Below are 12,615 nucleotides of genomic sequence, written 5' to 3' on the forward strand. Positions count from 1 at the left end.
AAAAGTTTATATTTTTTTATATATAAAAAATAAATTCTTTTTTTTCTTATTTTTTTTAATAAGATTTTTTAAAATATTCAGCGGCACTCAGCGGACTCTTTAGTTCTTAAAATCATTGATTCGCTATAATTGTAATAAGCCTATGATCAGCTTTACAATCATGGCACAGAAATCGATAGCAAAAAGGGGTGCGGCGGTGAGGCAGACATGTCAAAAGCCGATATTAACAGTATTAGGAAGTGAATGTGTTGCAACGTGGGCGAATTATAGCAGTTTATCGACCCACACACGAACCGACGAAGGGGCCATTACTCAATTCCGAGATAAGGAAGAGGAGGTCATCGGACTGCATCCGCCGTCGTTGAATGACGGTCTGGCATCGCGAAGTGCATAAACTGATTCCTGACTTGACGAGAATCATGCGTTCGTGCTTGCCATGAATCCGCGCGCGCGCAGAAGCGTCGAGAGCTGGCGATGCAAAACCCGCGATGAAATCGGCAGGGCTTCTCGAGAAATTACGATGCATAAACGGTACTTAAATAGATAATATCGTGCCACCAATGAAGAAAGATCGCATTTGTAAGAACGTATAGAAGTGATATTTAAGTACATATTTTCAATGAGATCTTATCATTGAAAAATGGCATGGGAACGTTTAATTTTGTTTTTTGTTTTGATGCAAAATTAAATATTATAAAGATAAATACAAAATATATGTGTAAATAAAAAATTGTTTAATAAAACAATAAATATAGTAAAGTTAAAATGTAATTAAAAAATTAGTAAACAAGAAAAATGTTTAAATTATAATTAAAATTTGTGCACTTTTTAAATCTTTTTCCAAGGCTAATATTATATTACAAAATTTCACAAAAATCCTAATTTATACTGCTTAGATTATACATAATCGATAAGAAGCTATAATAATATCTGAATCATTGGTTGAAACACGAATAGAATTTATGTCTTAATAGTTTACATTTTTTAATTTAATTCTTTGGTTGCGATACTTGTATCATTCTCAATGTGTTACAAACGTTTATGCTAGTCGTAATGTCGAGCGATCGTGACTTAAGTATTTTATATCGTTACTCCCCTGTTGGGTATATTAAATCGCCGCTCGCGTGATAAATCAGTTCGCCAACGGGATATGTGCATAATCTTAAATACGTATCAGACACTGTTACCATAAGTCAAACTCGTTATATGTCATGTACTTTATCATGCGCGGCTTTGTATATTTCGTCGAGTGGAAAGCAAAATTGCCATTACAGTAAGTTTCATTTGAATAAACATGTAAAAATTGAACACCCAGGGGATTTTCATCCAATTCGCTGACTCGCAAAAGAAAGAAAATGAAATAAACGAAATGTAAGAATTATGATATCGTTCTTCACACGCGAACAAATTGATGTTTAGAGATCAGCAATTTAAAAAGAAAAAAGCTACGTAATATTCAATTTGTCATTAAATTTCTGAAATTAATTTTTCTAATTTGAGAAAAATTGCAATAAACTTCAGAGAGAAGCATTTTTTTACAAAAAATTAATTTACCATTAATAATATAAAAATAAAATTAATATTAAAATATAACAATTAAGAGTGTAATAAAATAATCGTAAATATTAAAATCAATTTTCGTCACACGATAAAGATTAATTGGAGATTATTGTGAAAATTACGCTTAAATGCTATAAAATTTTGAAATTTGTTCCGCATGTATAATTTCTCTTCAATTATGACTTCAATTAAATGTTTAAATAATAATAATTAATTATTTTTATTACATCTCGCTTATTATGAAATACTTGTGTATATATATATATTATCACTTCTATAATATTTGATATATTTTTATCCTTTTTTATATATATGTCTATGTATCCTAATCTAATATAAATTTCTAAATATATAGTAATAAAAAGGATTGTAAACACGAGGATAAATTAAAGACGTTTTTATTGATTTCTCCAAACAGTATGATTCGAGTTAGTGCGACATAGCACTATAGGCGACACTGATAGGTCGGCTTTGTTGATCAGTCTATTACGACGAAGCGGAGCCGAGTATCTGTGTGTAATGTATGTGTATGTGTGTGAATGTTTACATGTATGTATTATATCGTTGCATTATCACAATACGTTATTAACGTCAATCGACGATGAGTGAAATAAATACATAAGAAGAAGCAGGAGGATGAGAGAATCTAAAAACGATCGACGGCCGACATGGGGATAAAAAAGAGAAGAAAGAAAGAAAGAAAGGGATATCAGTAAAGAATCATTAAAATTACGTTCATTGAATATCTCCTCCATTTCGGCTGTTTTCGAGTCTCTCCCTCTGCCTTCGTCAGAGATCAGATTAGGCGGAAAGCACGATTTCTGAAGCGACCACTGGACTAGCGATCGAGAAAAACGACATCGAAGCCGGGAAAATAATTAGTTAGGTAACAGTGAAAATAAATGTCGACGATCCAGCGAGTCAATTTTATAATATCTTGTACAATTATCTCTAGAGATTTGAATTGTGAGTTTTTTTTTTTTTTGTGAACTATATGAATTGTAACGTTCATATAGTTATTCAATTCAATAATATCGAAATTCAAGTTTCCGCAAAAGCACAGGATCTGTCAACGAACTCTATCTCACTATCAAGCATTTCCTATTAGCTTTTCCACATTTTCAATCTTTTTTAAATCTCTCCATATATTTCTCGTTTGTTCAATATTTGCAGTAGTTATTTTCTCCAATATTTGTCACTCTTCGTCATATTCTCTAGACATTCAGTAAATAAAAATCGTGAATATTTGTAACAATATATATAAAAAAAAACATTTTGTACGCCTTTCACATTGTAACTTTCGAACGGCAGCAGATGATAACGATCTTTTTCAAAAGCATGTTCAATGATGATACTATTTTTCAAAAAATAAATTATGTATCGTTCTCTCTCTCTCTTTCTCTCTCTAGCCAATTATTTGTCTCTCTCTCTATTTGTTTGTCAATTTTTGCGCTACATTAGTATATGTATCTTAACGAATTTCTTATCATTAGACCGATAAGTAAATTAGGTCACTTTCGTCGCCAGAAAATAGATTCGTAACAAATTAAATCAGCAAACATCATTCCAATCTAACGCATAAGAGAACACTTAAATTTTTCTAAATTAAAATCGCCATTTCTCACAAAGAGATCATGATAACAAACGCGCTATATATCTTTTCTTTTTCTTACAATAAATTTTTGTTTACACAACAATCGTTGCACCGTCATCCAGGAATGTGCACGTGATTATAGAAGCTGCTGATATTTTTGATTACGCGCAAAAGTGCGTTACAAGTCTTATTGTCGAATTATCAAAGTTATCAAAGCGAAGCCGTAACTTTCATAAGTCGAACGAAGAAAATTTGTGCAGAAACGCTTGTAACAACAAAGCGACAACTTGTGAACAAGTCGAAGTGTGCTATGAAAACTTACGCAATTGTAATTTCCTCCCTCTTTAATCCTTTCATTTAAATCTAATACGCGATTCGTGTGTGCGAATATATATATATATTTTTAATATGAAAGACCGATTATATGTAGAAAAGAAAAGATCGTTTTTATGAATTGATCTTAGATCAGGCTCGTATTACTCGACTTATATTTGGCTTTAGCGTCTTTCACTCTCCGCCGAATATTGCATTCGATGCATTTATATAGCGCATGCAGAAATATTGTAAATATATAATACAACCGAAAATATACGTCGATATATGCAGCACGAACAAAGATTGAGTGCAATCGAATAAACACACGAATAGACACGCGAGACATTTGCGAGCGACAAATCTTTTCCTCGGACGCGATCAATAAAAATTCCCGAATAAAAATATCGACGACGATGTTATTAAAGCACAATCGTTCTCCCTCTTTCTCTTTCTTTCTCTGTTACGTGCAACTTCCTCGCGTACATATTGCGTGATTATGCATCGGTGTGACGCGCGCATACTCTAACCTTAACAAGGAACCAAGGAAAATATTTATCTGTCGCCACTTGGCAATAAAACTTGCCGCAACGTGCGACTCGCCGGTAAGAGAGAAATATTGCTAATATCATTCTTCGCACTCTCTCGCTCGAGACACGCTCGCTGCGTCGAACTTGGCACAAAGCGCACACCCGTTACAACCTAAACGGACGTCGTCGTAGTCATTGGAGAATTTTTACGGCCTGCCCTTCGTACTCCCGGCGTTGCGAGTGTGTACTGAATACTAACAAGATTTCATCGGTTTCCTCCTAGTTTAATCCGCGCGCGCTTCTTTTTGGAGAAACGGCAGCTATAAATATTCACGAGTAATTCCACCGCATGTACACTTTGGAAAACTAGAACACCAAACCTCCGATTGCCGTTTGCATTCATAATGTGTGTGAAATATACATATATATATATATATATATATATATATAGTCAATCAAGCATCGTGTGTACTTTATTATAAAGAGATAATATAATATCATCTCAATTCTTCTTTACAGATTTCTTTAGTCTTTGAAATTTCCCGTCACTTTATTATCCATTATTATAATCTATTCATTCTTTCTTTTTGCTCCATTTCTCCAAAACGAGACACGTATCGTATTAAAAAATATCCATTCAATTAGATTCCCGGTCGAACCTCGTCGTTTTTCCATCGCGCGTTTCGAAATCGTAACAACAAAAGGCGAACTGTCTTCACGCAATTTCTTCTATACACATATAGACAACGAAGATAATAATCTAAATGGATCGCCTTAGATTCTAGACTTACGGTCTAACGATAGGTGGTGGTTGATTGGCTGTATGTGTGTATGTGCGCGCGTATATGAAGAGATGATAACGTGTTATAATGCTGTGATGGCTCGCGTAGTAATGCGTGTTTTTGTTCGTCTGGTTGACATTGTATATTGTGGGGAAACGCGGAAAGGGAGCGGGGAGATAAGGTGGTATAGTCTTCGTATATCGCATACAAAATGACGCAGGATTCGTCGCACGATCTCGGTCTCCTCGACCGACGACGTTCTCTCGATCATCGAGCGCAGATTTACAGAAGAACGAATCGACCTATCACGACACAGATCGCGATAGACTTTACACGTGTATGCGTGTGTGTCGCGAGCGCGCGCGCGTGCGCGCGTGTGACCGGCCGACTCGCTTCTCTACGTTTACTCGCTTCTACGCTCTGTGTAAATCTGCGCGATGGCCTTTCCTTCTAATATAGATATAGTATATCTCGAGTCTATATAGATTGATCCTGCCGCAGTAATTTCTGCCGCGCCTTCCTTCTCCCTCGCACGATCATATCGAGAGCTTCGACCGTTGCGATAAGCGCAAAGATCGATTATACTAACATTTTCCGAAAAAAATGACGGAAGTCATTTAATAATAAATTGAGAGGAACGATGGGTTTTATCGATACTTTTTTAGATCCTTATCGACGTTGAAATTCTAAAGAGCAGGTTTCGATTTCTTCAGATAAATGAAAGTATTATACGTAATGGATAGAGCGTTACGTCATTCAAAGGAGTAGAAAGAGAAACGCGAAATATATATATATTTCAAATTAAAAGTCTTTAAATTCCTGCGTAAGTTTCACGGTAAGAGAGAAGAACATAAAACTGTACTGTAATTACAATTTAATTCCGTGCTCAAAGGCTATAAACTTTATAGTTGTCGGGTGTCGATTCTAAACGAGACAGATATCCCTGTAACGGAACGTACGACAACATCTCTTCCATCCAGTTTCAAGTCGGAGGCGGAACAACGACAGCGATAGTCCCACTTCTAAAGTATTAATATTGTACAAATGAATAACGAGTTTACCTGATCCGTCTGCCGTTATTTAACAGAGGCAACGGTAAACGGCGCGCAAGAAGAAGAGAGATGGGACGCGAAACAATGTTACGAACTCGCAGCGAGGCAGCCGCCCGGTTATCAAGTCAACGAGCTAAACCGTTGTGCCGAGTTATCCGATAAAACGCGGTGATAGCGCGCGCGATTAAACGCAGTTACTAATACGAAGGCGGTAGCTCCTTTCACGCGAGGCAAGCGCCCCTCGGGAAGGGAAGAAGGAGAAAGAAGCAGTAGAAGAAGATTCTCTCTCCGACAGTTCGACCTACTATCGGGCGCGAGAGGAGTGAGGGCGGGGTGGAAGGCGCAGACGTCGATTACGATCGGCGGCGGCCAGCAGCCGGACCGGACCGTTCCTCCGATTAATTGCTACGTTACGTTTTAAACGGTCACGTCGCCGCTACTCGTCTTGAACGGTGGCGGCGAGAAAAAGCGGGTATACATCGCCGCCCCGCAACAGTGTTTTATTGATGCGGGACGAAACCATGCAAGGCCCAAATGCATCTCGCGATTAACCTTCGTGATTAACCCCCTCGCGGCTGGCACGCTGCTTTTTCCAGACGCTTCTTCTAGACATCGTGCGCCCCACGTCTGGCGCTCTCACGTCTGGAGCTGTCTATTCCGATATGAATATTGAATAAAGTTTCGCACGCACGCGTGATGTCTGTCGGGAGATGATTTAACTTCTCGCGGCGCAAATAATTATTAAAAAATATGTTGCGCGTCCGCGCGTAGAATACATACAAAATCGTCGCTTTTTGTAATTAACGAACATCAAGAAAAATAGTCGCTGCTTAATTACGCGTATAACGACGATGTTTTAGTATCCTATGCGTCTTTAATTGCGCGTTACAGCCAAGACACGATGAAATATAAGACTCGGACGTTAGAGCGCGGAATGGAATAAAAATTTACGATAAGATAAAATCGTTGAATGGGAAATATCGATCGGAAAACAGATGTAGCAGAAAAATAAAAGAGATGAGTGGTCCCACGACTATTGAAGGATACGATAAAGGTATTCCGATATTCTGATTGGTAATACATAAAATATCAAAAACATTTAAATATTTTTTATTTCCCGTCCCTTAAGTCTTTTATTCTTACATTATCATCGTTTCCTAGCCTTTTTTATGCTCGTTTCTCGCCGTAAATCGTAGTACAACTATCGTTGTTTGAAAACGAGTTACGAAAATAAAGAGAAAGTGGCTACTCCACGCACAGAATCGATACGTAATTAAACCGCGATTACGCCAACCAGGATTATCTAAACATTTTTTGTAGCTAGACACTTTTAAATCGACAAAATTTATTAATCGGTATTCTTCAATCGATCGACGCAACTTGAAGCGACGAATAGACATATTACATCATTTATCGTGCTATGAAACGATTTTATAAAACATATAAGATAATTAATTTTCTGACAAAACGCGAACAGTTCCTTTCGAAAAACCAACTCAATTAAATCCGTCACCTCTAGATCTCCGAGCGAAATCTTGCATAAGCGAAACATAAAAGACATAAAAAACACTTGCGTAAATATATGAACGATTCTCGCTTATACAATCGATACGTTGTACTACAACCCACTACAAGAAAAATTCATTGGATTTAAGATGCATGATAGATAAAATCACGCGCGTTACACGCACAAATATATATTCTTTTGATTTTTCCAGACTATAACGCGCTCGTGACAAGGCTACGTTCGACACACTGTCTCTCTCGTTGCTGAGAATAAATTCACTTTTCGTTACGCGAAATGTCACCTAGAAGAAGCGTCGAAGCGGTGATCCATCCGGTCGCGTATAACGTTGCGTGCACACGCGTATACTACGAGCACCGTTAGCGGTGAAAAGCCTTCTGTCGCCTTCTTCTTCTTTTTCATTGTCGTCGTCGTCGTCGTCGTTGTTGTCGTTGTCGTCTCGTCGAGGTTTCGCGGCTTCGCGCTTCATAAAACGACGCAGCGCCGAGACACTTGGCCCGAGACCCTCAACCGCACATAAAAGTGACACCGCGAGACTCGGGCGAGTGTCGGTCGAGCTGTGTTTACGCGCGTCGGATGGAAGTAAATGTCGTCATATTTTTTATTCTTTTTTTTTTTTGTCACCCGCTTCGGGACATGCCAAACACTGCGTCGTCCACGCACTCTATTTTTCTTCCATGTTTTTTGTTGTTATTATTATTGTTGTTTCATTGTCGCTCTAACTTCGCACTCCACCGAGAGAGTTTACGCGACCGCGAACGCACGTGGACACTTGGAGCAAAGTAATAAGTCGGCGAAATGGCCCATCACTCCTCCGCTTGTAGCAACGTGCGGAAGTCTTGCTGCAGTTTCGATTCGTGGTAACTCCATATGTCGCTGAAGTCGCCGTCCCCGTTCTCGTCATCGTCAGCCTCCTCGACGAGGCTCGACGATGACTTGTCCTCCTCGGTGAGATGTTCGGCGGGGGACGGCGACGAGTAAAACTTGATCTCCAGGTCGCGGTGGCCGTTGGGCGAGGTGATAATTTCCGTGGAGACCTCGAGGCCTTTCGGGGACGCGGCAGGCCCGCCAAGGGCGTTCGGACCCACACCGTTGACGCCGGTCGACGAGATCGTCGGCGCACTGCCGATGCTGTCACCGCGCCAGAGTGTCCGTTTGTGTTTTCCGCTCTCGGACTGGCCGCCACGATCGCCGATGACGCCGACGTCCCTCGTCGGAGCGACAATCTCCTCGCCGTAGCTAAAGTAACTCGTCGGATCGCTCCAGCTGCGTCTCAAAACCACGCCGCCGGGCCCGGCAACGGACTCTCTACCGCCATCCTGCGGTCGAGAGTGCTCGTCGAACAGTCTGTCAAGCGCGCGTTCCTGTAGATTCGAACACGGTGGCGTGAGAAACAGCGGTATCTGACCGAAATGACCGCCGCAACGATAATCGACACCCGACGAGGACGATGTTGACGAGGGCGGTGGAACCGCCGCTAGCGGCGGCGCTGTCAAGAACGGCGAGTAACCGTTCCGATCGACATCCCAGATCAGACCGGCCGGATCGCAATATCGGCACTGACACGGGCCCAGACCGTCCTCCCTGGTGGCAGCATCGCAGGGCTCGGCCGCATATTCATGAACGTAACGTCGCGGCAGGCTGCTGTTACAGTTGCCGTTACCGTTGGCGTGATGATGATGATGATGATGATGATGATGATGATGCCGGTAACCCTTGGGCGGCTCCGCTGCTGCACGCATCGGCGCCGCGACCACGTTACGGTTGTCGTCTAGAACTTTCACTTGCACGTGGTGCCGATGATGCGCGTACCGCTGCTGCCTAACGTCCGCCATCTCCGTCTGCATCGACGGCGCTCTACAACCGCCGTAGATAGTTTCCCGATGACCGACCGGTGGCCTCCGGTAATTCCTGAGTTGCGGCGCGACCGCCTCGTAAATTCTCGGTTCGTAGCAGGTTGGCGCGTACGATTTCACGCCGACGACGCTAATCTGTTCCCCGGACAATCCGGTACTACAACCCGAGGATTGTTGCCGCTGCGTTGTTACCGGCTCCTCCGATTTTATCACATCGACGCCACTCGCGACGACGTTATTCGGTGGCTTGCGATCCTTCTTTCGGCGTTTGCGAGGCTTGATTATGCGCGGCAGGCTATTCTCCGAGTTATTCGAACCGGAACTCTCGTCGCTCGCGATACTAAGCGAATCGATGTTCGCGATACTCGAGGAACCGGCGTTCTCCTTTCCCGCGGCGGAGGAACAGTCGGAGGAATTCGCCGTCTTGGGATTCGCGGAAATCGTCGTCGATGCCTTCTTCATGGTTGTCTCCGTCGGCCTTTGAGCGACGATTCGCGATGCCGAGCATCTCGTCGCGCCGTTCACGTTACTTGTCATCGATGGGTTCGCGCTATTATTAACATAATTGCCGACGGTGTTGCCGCAGAGCGTGTTAATGACGCCATTAGAATTGCCACTGTTATTATTGCTGTTGTTGCCGTGTACTTTGCCGCGATTGTAGAATCGCCCGGTTAAAATGAGGGGCGCGCCCTGCGTGTGAATTGCCAGCCTGGACAGAGGACTCTTATGCAAATGACCGCCCGGTATCTGTTGATCGACACAGCAAGTTGTCTGTTGCTGCTGCTGCTGTTGACCGAGCGACGGTGACGATCGCTGATTACATCTGCGCGGACTCGACGTCATTGATATCAGCGGCGCGCCCGTCCAGCCGCTCGGACCGCCGTACTGCACTTGACACTGCTGTTGATCGGCCAGTCCGGAATAACCTTGTCCTCCATTATTGTAACAGCCGCGGGCTTTGCCGCCGCGTACCACCGTCGCTGGTTGTTCCTGCTTCCGACAGACAGTCGCGGACTTACCGTGCAGTCCGGCGCGCACGTTGGACGAGATTAGACAGCTGCCAATGTAACGCTCCACCTCCAGGGCGCCCTGGGAGGCCGGGCTCATCTTACAATGTCCGCGGACCACCACACCGGTCTTATCAACTGTACAGTCGCGACGATATCGATCAAATAGATGAGATAGATTCGATTCAACACTGATTCCACTCGACAATTCTGATCCTATTTTTTTCTATTTGTCACGACACATTATTCCGCCAATTTTGATCTCGCGCGGCTGAGCACCCAAAAGCCGCTTCTCGATCTAGCCCATCTTTAACGAACTTGGTCGACGCCGAGAACGATCGTATCTCGCCGAGACGAGCGCAACGTCTCACGGGGCGAAAGTAGACCGGGAAGAAAGGCTGAAGAAGCGAGAGAGTGATGTTTCGCCGTGAACACGACGACCGTACGAGACCGTGGCCGAAACGACACTGAAGCTGGCGCTGGCCGGAGCGACGTACACCGTTCTCGGTGCTCTGCGACGTGAAGGTCTCCCTACCCCTGGTCGCTGCTACCACCACCGCGAGCACACCAACCCCCGCTACAACCACGGAACTTGGTTCCCCTCCCCATTATCCAATCTCCCACTCCTTACTACCTTTCGATACGACGCCGAGCACATCGAGTATATATCGCGCGGCGCGGCATCGTATCCTTCCGGCGGACGACGACTACGACGACACTGTCACAATTCGGCAAGAGATCGTAGGGAGAAAGTTGGAGAAGCGCGGGAGGCGAGACGAGAGATGTGTCGGATAGTGTCGTCTCTTACCCGCCACGACGCTGACTGACAGAGACGAATTTACCTGCCTGCCTGCCTGCCTTCTCCGGGTTTCTTATACCCTGACTTAGCATAAATTTCATAAACAAATCCCGAACCTGTTTTCCCCATTTTCCTCTTCTCCCTTGTACTTATTGCAGCGTAAAGTATGAGCGAGTCAGGCGTTGGATTACAAAAGGAGAAAAAAAGATTTTATAACTTTCTGATTTTATCCTCGAACGAATCAGGATTTTTATAAAATTACCATAAAATGGAAAAAGTTGAAAAATAAAGTAATAATAAGACAAAAGATTCGAGTCGAAAGTTGATTCAAGAGATGTGTAATTGTGAATAATACCTGGTTTTTTTTTTTTTAACTTTAAAGCGTACACTTGCAAATTACACATGCATTGAGTAGAAAATTTGAATGTAGAAAAGAAAAAAAAAATTCTTATCTAATCTTGTAGAAATATCAAAGAAGCGATTGTATATATCTCTGAGCGTATATTTTAATTCAAGACGAATTCCAAGCAATTACATAAATTCCCCGCTATCAGTGCTATTTTTATATATATGACATCGGATTTGCATCGGATAATGTTGATAAAGTATCGCACGTGCCATCGATATCGGCTTTATTTACACGATGAATCATGAGCGAAAAATAGAGTAACTCTATTCGCTCGTATCGATGATTCATCGAACGATAAGTCGCTCGTTTAAAATGCACTCCGCTTAAAATACCTGCGGTAATAACTCTTCGCGTGCAAACGTTGCCTATCGAAAAACGTTTTTTATTTTATGCTCGTTTGCGTTACGTTTTAATACAATATCGTCATTCAAATTAAATTAATGACATGTCGTAACTTTAATTTTGCAAAAAAATGTTCGATTCAGTTCGCATCACCTGGTATGTGGCATTAAATAATTAATAGGATACTGTAATTCATATTTTATATTTTCAGATAATCTCAATAAAAGAATCTTTAAACAAATCCTTTGCTTAAAACTGGCTTACGAACTAAGTCGGATCCTCACAAGCACATTCTAAAATGAAATAAATAAGAGATGTGCGTTTATTTTAAGATTTTCGAAATTTGAAACATATGTTATCTCCAAAATAATCAGTTCTTGAAAATCTTGTAACTTAACATCAAAGTCCGCTCGCGATCCGCGGAACGAGATCGACTATATATTTTCTCGTCGGAGCAAGTAACCGGGCCGATTATTGTCAGCCGCGAGGCGAGTCGAGAGCGGAGAGAAGCAACATTGGCGAAGCAAGAGAGAGAGAGAGAGAGAGAGAGAGAGAGAGAGAGAGTGAGAGAGAGGTAGGATAGAGACCGATATCTTACATCCGTAGCACCCTCGCATCTGGGTCTCTTGCCGGCACGAAAAGTAGGTCGCGAGTCATCAATCGCCCGCGGCAACGCCATTCGGTCGAATCTCTTCCCGTCCGCTCTCACATCTGAGAAACGTCTGTTGCCGGCGAATGCAGTCGAGAAAGAGAGAGAGAGAGAGAGAGACACGCTCCCTTTTTGAAACTCCCACCTCAGCATTAGACGCATCGAAGAAAGTTTTGGCACCTCGTTTTCCGCGTTATT

At 42.4% G+C, this 12,615-nt stretch overlaps 2 protein-coding genes across 3 annotated transcripts in view; both read right to left on the bottom strand.

Moving 5' to 3' along the window:
- LOC126848607 (CCR4-NOT transcription complex subunit 6-like) overlaps positions 1-12,615 on the bottom strand; it is a 482,736-nt gene that overhangs the window by 403,982 nt on the left and 66,139 nt on the right. The gene's annotated exons all lie outside the window — the stretch shown is intronic.
- LOC126848382 (uncharacterized) lies at positions 1,943-11,329 on the bottom strand. The gene has a single exon (XM_050589250.1). It carries the CDS (start codon positions 10,316-10,318, stop codon positions 8,162-8,164), a length of 2,157 nt encoding a protein of 718 aa, XP_050445207.1. The 5' UTR covers positions 10,319-11,329; the 3' UTR covers positions 1,943-8,161.

The sequence above is a fragment of the Cataglyphis hispanica genome, chromosome 1, assembly GCF_021464435.1.
Source record: "Cataglyphis hispanica isolate Lineage 1 chromosome 1, ULB_Chis1_1.0, whole genome shotgun sequence".
Classification (NCBI taxonomy): domain Eukaryota; kingdom Metazoa; phylum Arthropoda; class Insecta; order Hymenoptera; family Formicidae; genus Cataglyphis; species Cataglyphis hispanica.

Bases quoted from the DNA above. Each gene is read 5' to 3' on its own strand.
- LOC126848382 (XM_050589250.1), bottom strand. From the start codon at position 10,318: ATGAGCCCGGCCTCCCAGGGCGCCCTGGAGGTGGAGCGTTACATTGGC.